Source organism: Callospermophilus lateralis, chromosome 13 (genome assembly GCF_048772815.1).
Source record: "Callospermophilus lateralis isolate mCalLat2 chromosome 13, mCalLat2.hap1, whole genome shotgun sequence".
Lineage (NCBI taxonomy): Eukaryota > Metazoa > Chordata > Mammalia > Rodentia > Sciuridae > Callospermophilus > Callospermophilus lateralis.
This window is the reverse complement of record NC_135317.1, coordinates 104,480,639-104,492,903: the sequence shown is the minus strand read 5'-3', so window position 1 is coordinate 104,492,903 and position 12,265 is coordinate 104,480,639. Positions and strand designations below refer to the sequence as shown.

The 12,265-nt window shown below is 38.2% G+C and overlaps 1 protein-coding gene across 12 annotated transcripts in view; it reads left to right on the top strand.

Moving 5' to 3' along the window:
• Prrc2c (proline rich coiled-coil 2C) overlaps window positions 1-11,565 on the top strand; it is a 78,103-nt gene extending 66,538 nt beyond the window's left edge. For 4 of the 12 annotated variants that reach the window (XM_076832204.1, XM_076832206.1, XM_076832208.1 and 1 more), the window contains 9 exons: window positions 410-522; window positions 885-1,021; window positions 3,141-3,372; window positions 3,565-3,687; window positions 5,237-5,455; window positions 5,753-5,856; window positions 6,376-6,502; window positions 7,372-7,608; window positions 9,640-11,565. In XM_076832204.1, coding sequence (XP_076688319.1) covers window positions 410-522; window positions 885-1,021; window positions 3,141-3,372; window positions 3,565-3,687; window positions 5,237-5,455; window positions 5,753-5,856; window positions 6,376-6,502; window positions 7,372-7,608; window positions 9,640-9,897 — 1,550 coding nt within the window. In that variant the 3' untranslated portion in view covers window positions 9,898-11,565. Of the gene's footprint in view, window positions 1-409; window positions 523-884; window positions 1,022-3,140; window positions 3,373-3,564; window positions 3,688-5,236; window positions 5,456-5,752; window positions 5,857-6,375; window positions 6,517-7,371; window positions 7,609-9,149; window positions 9,203-9,639 lie in introns of all 12 variants that reach the window. The other 8 variants (XM_076832207.1, XM_076832205.1, XM_076832212.1 and 5 more) reach the window with 6 other exon arrangements.
• The last annotated feature ends 700 nt before the right edge of the window (window positions 11,566-12,265 follow it).

Genomic DNA, 12,265 nt, shown 5'->3' with positions numbered 1-12,265 from the left:
ATAATTGAAGTAGATTTGCTGGTTCAGTAGATAAATCCATGTTTAATTTTTATGTGAAGTTTTACCAATAAATTTTAGCCATGAGAGTGTTTATTTTTCCATAACCTCATAAATATTAGATACACTATTTCTAATTTACTACCTTTCTAGTAGAAGTTTTTTAGTTTTTTTTGTTTTGTTTTGTTTTGTTTTGTTTTTTTTGTTAATTGATTGGTTTGGGGTTTTGTTGGTTTTTGCTTTTGTTTTTGCTTTTTTGGGGTGCATTTATCTCTTTTTACATTTTCAATTTTTCTGTGACTTTTGAGAGGGCTCGTTTAGAAACTGCTACAAAACTTAGTTTTTTAATTACTACTTGGAAAATTTTGAAATTTAGACATTATTGCTGCTTGTTTTTCCTGGTGGCCTGCAGCTCAGATCCCAGCTTTCTACATGGATACAAGTCATCTCTTCAATACCCAACATGCTCGGCTAGCTCCGCCATCCTTGGCCCAGCAGCAGGGCTTCCAGCCAGGTCTCTCTCAGGTAAATATCAAAGATTTCTTCTATGATGTATTATTTCTTGCCATTTTTATGGTTGTAGTAATTAATCTTAGACTACAAGATAGATTCCCTAAAGTTATATCATATCCATTATTTCCTTGATAGGCTACTGGCAAAAGTTTTTACTTTACGAAAGCTTGATAGTTACAATGTAGAAGAAGTGATTTGTCAGAAAGAAAATCTAGATGTTTACATTTGGTTTTGTTTTAAAAGGGAGCTGATGGGTACTATTAATCTTTTTTATTCTTTCTGTGTCTCCGATTATTTTTTCCAGTGTTTTGATTCGTGTGTATGATTTCATATACATTTAAATGAATGAGTGTTTGTTTTTCATTGCACTGCAGCCAGCTTCAGTTCAGCAAATTCCAATCCCTATTTATGCACCACTGCAAGGGCAACATCAAGCCCAGCTGAGTTTGGGGGCTGGTCCTGCTGTTTCCCAGGCTCAAGAATTATTCAGTTCTTCACTTCAGCCATATAGGTAATTGCTTTAAATGTCTTCATGTTAAAACTAATGATACTGCTGATTCTCCTTATTGGAATTCCTATTGTCTCTTCCTTCCTCCAAAAAGCTGGAATGACCATGAATACATTAAATGGTTAAGTGTATTGATTATATGTCATAAACCTCAGTCTCTGGTCATTTCAATAGACTTGAAAGAAAGTCAAGCCTGAAAGCTTCTTAATGAAGTCAGTGACAACAACCCGTAACAATTAGAGTTCACAGATAATAATAGCTGCTAATGGAACCTGAAACTTAATGTGCCATGAGGCTGCTGACAACTACAAATCCAAGTGTTCTCTGTGTAAGAGCTGAGGCGTAGCAGAAAATAATAGTATATTAGAGATGGAGAACAGGTAGAGTATAACAGAAGAGAGGGGATGGGATTTCAGATAAAGAATAGAAGCAGGGATGATAGTAGTGACAAGCTGACTATGTACATGTGAAGAGAGTATTCTGTAAAAATTCACTCAGATGCAGTGTACCTTATCTTTACATTGAGGAAAATAATGCAAACTGATTTTTGTTGAACTTTGTTTATCTATGATAGCTATTTAGTCCTTAATATATGTTGACTACATTTAACTTAGTTCTTATAGTAAATTAAGTTATTCCCATTTGACATCAGGAAGTTAGGACTTCAAGAGGTGGTCATTTTGTTGTTGTTGTTGTTGTTTTGTTTTGTTTTTATCTGAGGTCACAGTATAAATAAGAGGCCAAAACTGGGTATAACTTTGGGTGTCTTTGGTTTCCACTATAAGAGGATAAGGGATTGGTAGTAGCCAGATGGCAAGAGCAATGCTTGTCAGCTTAGCTACTTACTATTCATATTCCTGGTGATGTCCCCGATCATCAGAAAGAAAAATAAATTACAATCAGGACATTTGGCTTAGGAGAATTAGAAAGTTGTGCATTTGCTTTTAGAAATTTGTTTTATAAAAGTAGTTCAGGCCAGGCACAGTCCCAGCAGTGTAATCCTAGTAGCTTGGGAGGCTGAGACAGGAGGATTGTAAACTCAAAGGCAGCTTCAGCAACAAAGCAAGGCCCTAAGCAACTTATGAAGACCCTGTCATTAAATATTAATAGAAAGGGCTAGGGAAGGAAAAAAACGAGAACAGATACAATTCCTATAATTTGTAAGTTAAACTCTACATGGAATGATATAGCTTATTTTTTTTCCATCATAACTTGCATTCATAAAGAAGCCAGGTTCAACTAATTAAACTTTCTTAAAAGAGAACATAATCATTAATAAACTTGACAAATATTGCTTTTACTTTTGAGCTTTCTGTTGAAAGATTCTTCAGTAGAATTTGTGTGTCTTTGTTATTATGCACACATAGTATTTCCTGTTTCTGGTCTTACTCTGCCATTTAGTTTGGTTATTTCATGAAATTCTTTTCAATAGATATAAAACTGTTTACCCTAGCTAGAAGTTAGAGGTAGGTGTGTGTGTGTGTGGTTTGTTTTTTAAAACTTGGGTTATCTTGAAATTTCTTTTAAAAATGAAACTTTACAGGGCTGGTGGTGTGGCTCAGTGATAGAGCACTTGCCTGGCATGTGTAAGGCCCTGGCTTCAATCCTCAATACTGCAGGGAAATTAATTAATTAATTAGTTAGTTAATTAGAGCTTATTCTACACAAGCCAGTCTTTTTTTCCAGTGTTAGGGGGTCAAAGCTAGAGCCTTATGCATGCTAGACAAGTCTTCTGAGCTACACCCCCAGCCCCAAACTAGTCTTCTTTTAATTTATATTGTCTGCTTGAAACAATGTTGGAAAGTTTGCAGCCACTCTCCAGCTCTGTTTGATCAGCTAGTGATGTCCACAAAGCCATGAGAAGTCAAGGAGCCAGGCACTGACACTCTGTTTGTAATCCCCATTTCAACAAATATCTTCAAGGGTGTGCTTTTTAAGACCAGACCTGTTCAACTGAAACGTAATAGAAGACACATACATGTAATTATGGCTAGAGGCTACTGTATTAGAAGACACAAGTTTAGATTTCAAAAGCAGATTTTTCTCTAAGCACTAGAGTACTTGGTCATTTGGAATAAAGTTAATTTGTAACACAGCCTTATCCTCTTTACTATTTACATAGATCTCAGCCAGCCTTTATGCAAAGCAGTCTATCCCAGCCATCTGTGGTGCTTTCTGGTACTGCTATCCACAACTTCCCAGCTGTCCAACACCAGGAACTTGCCAAGGCACAATCAGGTCTTGCCTTTCAACAAACTTCAAATACTCAGCCTATTCCTATATTGTATGAACACCAGCTGGGGCAGGCATCAGGACTGGGAGGTTCCCAACTGATAGATACGCACCTTCTCCAGGTAAGGTGGGGGCCAGGATGGTGCACCGTCGTGGTATTCCTATTTTCAAAATCCAGATTATTTTAAGGAAACTTTTTTTTTTTAAAGAATAAAAGTGTGATATAAGACACAATGAAAAAGTAATGATTACCCCTTTCCTTTACTAGTATCTGACTATATCTGACTATTTTATCTTATAAAAATTTTTTCTAGGCTAGAGCAAATCTGACCCAGGCCTCAAATCTTTATTCTGGACAAGTACAACAGCCTGGGCAAACTAATTTTTATAACACTGCCCAATCACCGAGTGCTCTCCAGCAGGTAAACTATGGCATGGTAAATTTCCTCAATTTTATTATTATTTTTATTGCTTTTGTTATTGTCTGGGAATTTATATAGAAATAAGATGGGAAGAGTGGTTTTCAAACACCCCTCAGGTGTTCTGGGAGTTCCATTGAGTCCACTGACAGTGGAAGGTGCTTCATTCGATCCCATAATACCCTTCTCCTGACTCTTCCCCCCTCATTCCCCACTTTGATCATTTCTGGGTCCCACTAACCCATACTGGTGATTGAACCCAAGGCCTCACACATGTATCACTGAACTATATTCACAGCCTGCCCTCATCCCCCTTTTTTTAATTGGACTAGGTTTCCGTGTATCCTTTATTTTAGCAAAGGATTCATAAGAATATACAAGGTTGGGGCTGGGGTTATGGCTCAGCAGTAGAGCCCTCACCTAGCACATATGAGGCCCTGGGTTCGATCCTCAGCACCACATAAAAATAAATAAAATAAAGGTATTGACAATTACAACTAAAAAATAAATATTTTTTTAAAAAGAATATAAAAGTTTGAAAACCATTTTTCAGGAATATAAACGTGGTAGGTGGTTTGCCCATCAGTGTTAGAGATGAAGGGAGACTCTTAGGGACAGCGTGATGGGACACATTGGGTGGTGTAGTACAGAGTGAGAATATAAGTGCCCATCACCTTTCTAATGAATGCGACAGTGTTCCTCAATGAAAAAATATATGGGTTTTGTTTTGTTTGTTTTTTTATGTCTCCTAATAACATCATTAATCATCTTTTTAAAAGTGGGTGGAAGTCTGGAGGAGAAGGGCAAGCCATTAATTATCTTATCATAACTCTTTTTGGTTCTTATTTTTAAGGAGCAGCAGTTTATAAATATAATGTCATCTTATGGAGATTATAGTGTTTGAGAATTTAATCTTTTTTTTTTTTTTCTCATTGAACATTGTTTTGACCAGAACAGAAAACATTATACAAATATCTATTTGGGAACTCATGACTACTTTCTTAAAACTGTAACATGTATTTTGTGGTTATTTGACATGTACTGTGAACTTCAAAAATGGTCAGATTATTTCAGTTAGTTTATTCACTACACATGAACAAAACCACAGTTGAGCATCACATAGTAATGTTTCCATCAATGAGATACTACATGTAAAGATTGTATGACCTTCTTGGTGTGGTGGCAGGCGCTTGTATTCCCAGCTGCTTGGAAGACTGAAGTGAGGGTCAAATTTGAGACCACTGTGGGCACATTTCAAGACCTCATGTAAGAGAGAGCACAGTCCTGGCCATGTTAGTTTATAGAAGGATCATCTGTGATATGCACGTGATGATGAAATTGCCCAAAAGCACATTTCCCAAATGACTACATTTTGTTGATATACTTTTAATAAAAGAATGGGATAGTCACTAAGCAAAAATTTGTATGTGAAGTATATTTATAGACTAATGTATTTTATTTAAATTCTTACTCAAAAGTATTTGAAGGGTGGTGTATCCTTAAAGGGATATGCATACCAAAGTTATAAGCAAATAACTGCAGTGACGTCTACATGCTTGCTTTCTAGGTGACAGTCCCTTTACCAGCATCCCAGCTTTCCTTGCCTAATTTTGGATCTACAGGGCAGCCTCTGATTGCTTTGCCTCAGACTCTTCAGCCCCCTTTACAGCACACAACTCCACAAGCTCAGGCTCAGAGTCTGAGCCGTCCTGCACAAGTAAGCCAACCCTTCAGAGGACTAATCCCTGCTGGGACACAGCACAGCATGATTGCAACCACAGGAAAAGTAAGTGAAGAGAAACTATGTACTTCTTAAAAAATTTAAGCCCTGTGTTCAGATATATGCATTTATGTGGGGCTTTTTTATTGTTAGTTTTGGTTTCTTCAAGTATCATTTTTTTACCACCCTGCAGAAAATCTCAAACTTCTGTATAATTCTGTTTAGCCTGATAATTCTGTGAAATTTGAAGCCTAGTAATAAGATTTTTATGCTTTCCTACGTGAAACCTCACATGTAGGACATTAAATAGCACTTGCCTTATGGAATTGAAGGAATGTTAAGTTTATTTATGTGTTTTCTCAGATGTCTGAAATGGAACTAAAAGCCTTTGGAAGTGGCATTGATATAAAACCTGGCACACCTCCAATCGGCGGTAGAAGCACTACACCTACATCTAGTCCTTTCCGGTAAAATTCATATTTAAATTTGCTTATGAAGTTTCAAGTAATTAATCAATCACCTTTTGTTTGTTGAATAATTATATGTTGACATCTTGATAATCTTATCTAAAATGTTAACGTGTATTTTAAGAAAACTCATCTGGGCACAGAGGCTCACACCTATAATCCCAGCTACCCAGAAGGCTGAGTCAGGAAAATCCCAAGTTCCAGGCCAGCCCATACAACTAACTTAGCTGAGAGTCTGTCTTAGAACAGTAGGGTGTGTAACTCAGTGTTAGAATGCTTGCCTGTGTTGTGTGAGACTCTGGTCAATCCAGTACCGCACAAAGAAGAAAGAAAATTCTTTTAATGCAGGGCAAATGTAGCTATTCTCCTTTTTCGCCTCTGCCTCTGGCTCCTAGCACAGTGTTTGGTCAATTTTCATCAACTACCAAGTATGATGAAAATACCAAGAAAAACGCCTTTAAAAATTGAGCAGCATTTACATGGCAGTACTGTACTGACCAGCAATGGCTTCTCTCCAAGGGCTACTTCAACAAGTCCAAACAGCCAGTCCAGCAAAATGAGCAGCATTGTCTATCAGAAGCAGTTCCAGTCAGCCCCTGCCACCGTGAGAATGACACAGCCATTTCCTACACAGTTTGCACCCCAGGTAGGCAGATATAAGTAAGAATGAGTATTATTTACTTGCATACAATTGCTAATCTGATTAAATCTCTGATTTTATAATCTTACTGAATGTTAACCAATTTAAGAAGTACAGTTTTAAATGAAAAAGTTTGATTTTTTTAAACAAAAAAATTTATGATATTTAAATATATTCTTCGCACTTTATAGCTAGACTCCAATAGTAATAGCTTACTTTTAAAGCAGACAATAGGAATATTCCAAGATTCCCCACACAGCTCTAATCATTTGAGTCCTGTTCAATTTATCCTTTTTTGAAGAAGTTGACTTTTCAGCGAAGGTCCCAGTGCTTGAAGTTTTCTAGGTTCCAAGTGGGTTTTTCTTAATTATGCTTTTTTTTTCTCTTCTTCTTCTTTTAATGACTCTACGTGCAGTTGAAGTAAAATTTCCAAATAGATGTTTCCAGTAAATGTGAAAAAAAGTTGTTTTCCCTTTGCTAATCATAGATGGACTAAAAATTGATAACAACTCTCACAAACTAGAATTGGTTCCTGAGATTATCTTCAGATTAAGTTTGGTGTAGGCATATGCCTTTTCTGCAGGTGTACCTTTTTTTAAAGATATCTTAATGAATAGCCTTTCCACCCTCTCTGGAGTTTGTAGCTGAGGCGCTAGTATCAACTGACATGCCTAATTTTTCTGTAAAATCCTCCAAGCACGACTTGTTTGTTCTTTGTCTTTGTTGATGAAACGGCACAATCCATAAGCTTCCTTTCACTGACAGGATGGGAACAGATTTATTCTGGGATAAGCCAACCTGGTCTAGTTGGCCTTTTTTTTTTTTTTTTTTTTTTTTAACAGTTCAATGTTGTATGTTTTGTTTTTTCCACTCAGATTCTCTCTCAGCCTAACCTGGTCCCTCCATTGGTAAGAGCCCCACATACTAACACCTTCCCAGCGCCTGTTCAGAGGCCACCAATGGCACTGGCCAGTCAGATGCCTCCTCCGCTGACCACAGGCCTCATGAGCCATGCTCGTTTGCCACATGTAGCCAGGGGTCCTTGTGGATCACTATCTGGAGTCAGAGGTAATCAGGCCCAGGCTGCGTTGAAGGCTGAACAAGACATGAAGGTTAGTACAGTGTTAACAGCCAACAGAGCAAGACTTTGTCTCTGAACCATGTCTTAAAATGCCTCTGGACCATAACCACAGAGCCAGGCATTTGTTGTCTTAGAGACTTAACCACGCTACTTTTGTTCATCTCTTCCCCCTCCCCTGCCCTATTTTTCCCTCCCACCCCAACCATTTTCCTTTTCTTTTTTTACCTTTGTTTTTGTTTTTTGAGGGGTTTTTTGGTTTTTGGGGGGTTTTTTGTTTTTTTGGTTTTTTTGTTTTTCATTGTTTTACAACTGTAGTCAAAAATCAATAACATTTTAAACTCTGGTCAGATGAACTGCTTATAAAACAAGTATTTGAGGGAGATCTGAGTTTGGATGCTATATTTTTGAAATAGCAAAAAAGTAATAGTGGGTTATTATAGCCTTCCCCATTTTCTTTCTTTTTTTACTTTGTTTTTCTTCCCTCCCTTCCCTCCTCTCCCTCCTTCACCCCCAATCCAGCCTATTATATAATCATGGTTATGTAAAAACTCTGGAGTGGGTAAGACATGTTACCTATCTTGATTTTTCTTCCTTCATGAATCATTCCAGTGTAGTCTTCTCAAACTGTCCTCACATCCTTTTTTACCTGTCCCTGGAGGTGGGCATGTTCTGCAATGGATTGTGCAGTTGTAGATGAAGAACTCAGAAAAGCACTTTGGGATCCTTCATGATGAAAGGCACAAGTAAACATGAAGTTTGCTAAAGCAGAGGCGTGCCTTTAGGAGTCTGTGTGGGGACAGCCTTTTGTAGCATGGCCCTTACCTGTCTGCCTGTCCAGCCAGAGGAAGTTTTCTGACCTTAGAGATATTAGTTATTTTGTTTGTTTTGTCACTATGTAGATCAGTCTGGAACAAAGACAAGCTTATTGCTTATAACCAGGGACATGTGCATAGTGATACTTTTACTCTGAATTAGAAACATGTTTGTGATGACATTGTTAGAGAATAATTCAATTGGCTGACTGAAGTTTCTTCCAGTTTTGACATCCTTTGTGTTTCTGATGCTGAGTAATGAAATGTAAAGACTACCCTGCAGTAAAACTTGTTAAATATTATCTGCTTTTATTAGGCCGTGTGCCTAGGATTTTCAACTATTTCTACTAAAAATACCTCGCATACGTAAAAAGCTTTGGAGATTTTATGGCCTTGGTTTCCAGCTCCTGGCTCCTTGGCACTTAATTTCACACATTCTCTTGTCAGAAATGACAGTAGAGCTTGATAACCTTAATGGGGTGGGAGAGTATACAGATTTCTTGGAAATTGCTTTAAATCTTTGACTAGTACAGATTACCTGTAGACCATAAAGGATTTTTTGTTAAATGCAAGAGGTATATAGTTTGAATTGTGTATGTTACAGAGGATAGTTTACAGGTTGACGTAAGTATGTTCTTTGGGGAACATAGTCAGTAAAACTAAGAAATTATTTTACCAGCTCAGAATGTGGTAGGAGCTATCAGAACTTAGTGATCAAGTGAAGTTGTAGTTACTAATTTCTGATGCTCTTCCCCTGCAGAAGAGAGCTGTGGGAAGAGGACTCAGCCACAAGACATTTGGTCCTAGGTGTTGGTAATGCCACAATATAAGTGCTTCCTTTTCATTTTATTGTAGACCACATATTGATAACTAGAAGTTTTAAGTGTTACATGTATGTTTTCAGACTTGCAAGCAGCCTCCCTAAATAAAATTTGATGTCAATAAGCTGTTCCAGAAAAGATTCAGATCACTAGCAATATATGTTTTATTATTTATAAGAGGGCAGACTCTGAAAAGATGGTGGGAGGTGGTCTTGTTTCAAATGTTTAAAAAAATCACATGAAATGTTTTCAAAGATAGGAAGAAGTCTATGCACTAAAAACTGAAAGGTCAATGAGGTACCTTTGGCTTAGGCCAAACCAACGAGGGGAAAACTGATTTGTGATTGGTAAAAGTATTTGAACTGAGATTGATTTGACAGGCTTTGGTGATGCTGCAGCATTTTCAATTATTGTTTCTCACTTTTTAAGGCAAAGCAGAGAGCAGAGGTTCTTCAGTCCACGCAGCGGTTCTTCTCTGAACAGCAACAGAGCAAACAGATAGGAGGCAAAACCCAGAAAGTGGACAGTGATTCAAGTAAACCTCCTGAAACACTGACCGACCCTCCTGGTGTCTGTCAGGAAAAAGTAGAAGAAAAGCCACCCCCTGCACCCACCATAGCCACCAAACCTGTTAGAACTGGACCAATCAAACCTCAAGCAATCAAAACCGAAGAAACGAAATCTTAAAGGCTGTGGTTTATTGCAGGGTATTGCGGGGAGGGGGGAGGGGAAACAGAATGAAGTCAGATAATGCCAGTAGCCACCCGGTTAAAATGGTCTGTGACATTATTCTGTCTAGGGCTTGGAGATGCACAAGGACATAAGAGTGATTTGCTCTGACACCCAGCTGCTGTACCAGTTAAAACCAGGCTTTGGCAAGCTTGCACCTACTGTATAACATTTGCTCAGTTGACGGCCGTGCATCTTCAGTCAGAATCTATATATGACTATGTGCACATATTCCTGAAGTGCATATAATTTAGACCTAAAAATCTTTATGGTTAGATGAAACACCGGAAATAGGAGGAAAATAACACCACAGAGGAATAGCTCAGCCTGAACAGTGTGGCGGACCCAGCCAGTAGATCACATGTGGTTTCTTTGCTCCCTTATGTTCGTTGGATATGGTTATGGTGTTTGTAGGCTTGGAGGTGAAGAGCTGAAGATAACTGGTGCTGGAGAGAGGAGCCTTATTTTTTATTATGGCAGCTTGCTATTTTTGTAATATGATGATTGAGTTGAACACAATCAAAGTACAGTCGTAACTGATCTCCCCTTCTTCCTGAATGAGTGAGCAGATGGTTCAATATTGACATCAGCATCCTTGAGCATATCTGAATGAGCAGTGTTTGGCAACTGCCTCTGTTTGAAATGAAGCTGTGTTTGGTTGTGGTCTGAAGCTTGGAGCGCTACTGGGCATCTCCTTTCTTCCATGGAGCGCTCACCATTCAAACATGACAGATTTGGTCAAATGCTAGTTAGGTTGAGTCTTGCTTGCCTCCACTTGGTCACCTTTGTATGGATCCAATGGCTGTTTTGTTTTGCTTTTTGTTCCTCCCTCTCCCCCCCCCCCCCCCGCCCCCATTAACGGTTTGTAGCTGACGTTCATGAAGAGAGTGAGTACTTGGAACTGTGCCGCCAATGAAAGGAAATCCTAAGGAAGTACATTTCTTTACAGAGCTGTGTCATACCATCCTTTTGGCCCTCTGCTGGAAAAGTAGAATCAAGTCTCAAATAATTGCCTTTGTAATCGTACCCTCTAGTATTGTAGATGTAGGACAGTACTGTATCATACGCTGTGAATGTTAAACCTCTCGTACCTGCTTTATGATACGTGGTAGTGACCGTGCTTTATCAGAGCTGTTTTTAATGATGTTACTCTAGAATGTTTTCTTTTCAGATGATGATTGAGAAGCTAATAAAAAAAAAAAATGGTGCCAGGTATCACAACAGTAACAGAACTTTGCTGTTTTCTCGGGTTTTGTTTTGTTTTTGTTTTTTTACTTTCCCCCCTTTTTTAAATGGAGTGTGCTGGGTGTGTCTATGATTCTGTTCAGATGACTGCAGAACCTGGAAACGCTGTTGCTGCTGCTGATGCAGAACATACTGCTATTATTGGTCTTTTTATATAAATATAAATATATATATATATACATATATAGATAATTTGAATTTTTGGAAACTTTAGCTGTGCTGTCAACTTTGGAAAAGTATCCCAGTTTACCGTGTTGAGTTGGCATTGTACAGAAATTAACAGCCATATTGGTCTAGAAATGTTAAACTTAATTTTTTTCCATTTGTACAGGGGTAACGCACTGTATTAAATATGTAAGGTCTTATCTACGTGGGTTTGATTACAGAAACTAATAAAGTATTCTCTAAATAATGAATCTTGCGTCTTCTGTTCCATTCCTAAAATCCTAAGCAAGGCCTGTCATGTACCAAAATATCAAACACGAGAATATTATGCTCAAGGAAGATTGTCATCCCGAGACTTGACTTTACCATTCAGGACTTCAAAGTTTATTTAGTCAAAGTAACTGTTGTGGAGGGGAGTAGTCTTGGCTCCTGTTTTTGTAGTGTTTATACTTTGAATTGGAAACAAGTTAGTCTGTCAAGGAGGAACCTTTAATGATGCAAAATATTAAATATAGAACAGAGTTGCTGCAGAGTATGGTAGTGCACACCTGTAAGCCCAGCATCTCGGGGACTAAGGCAGGAGGATCACAAGTTCAAAGCCAGCCTAAGCAACTCAGTAAGACCATGGATGTTGTTCAGCGGTTAAGGCCCCTGGCTTAATTCCCAGTACCCCATCCCCCACCAAAAAAAATTAACATTCTTGTGGATGGATGTTGAAAGACCAGAAGTAGATATGAGCATTCACATTTGTGATTTTCACATTTTTGTTAACACATTAGTAAACGTCATCTTCTGCTCAGAAGAGAGGTTGTTAATCACTTATCCTAAAATTCCATGTCCAGAGCACGTAGCTTCCAGACCCAGCTTCAGCAACATGAGTTGTTTGTTCCCTAATGCCATGAGTGCCCTCTTCTTG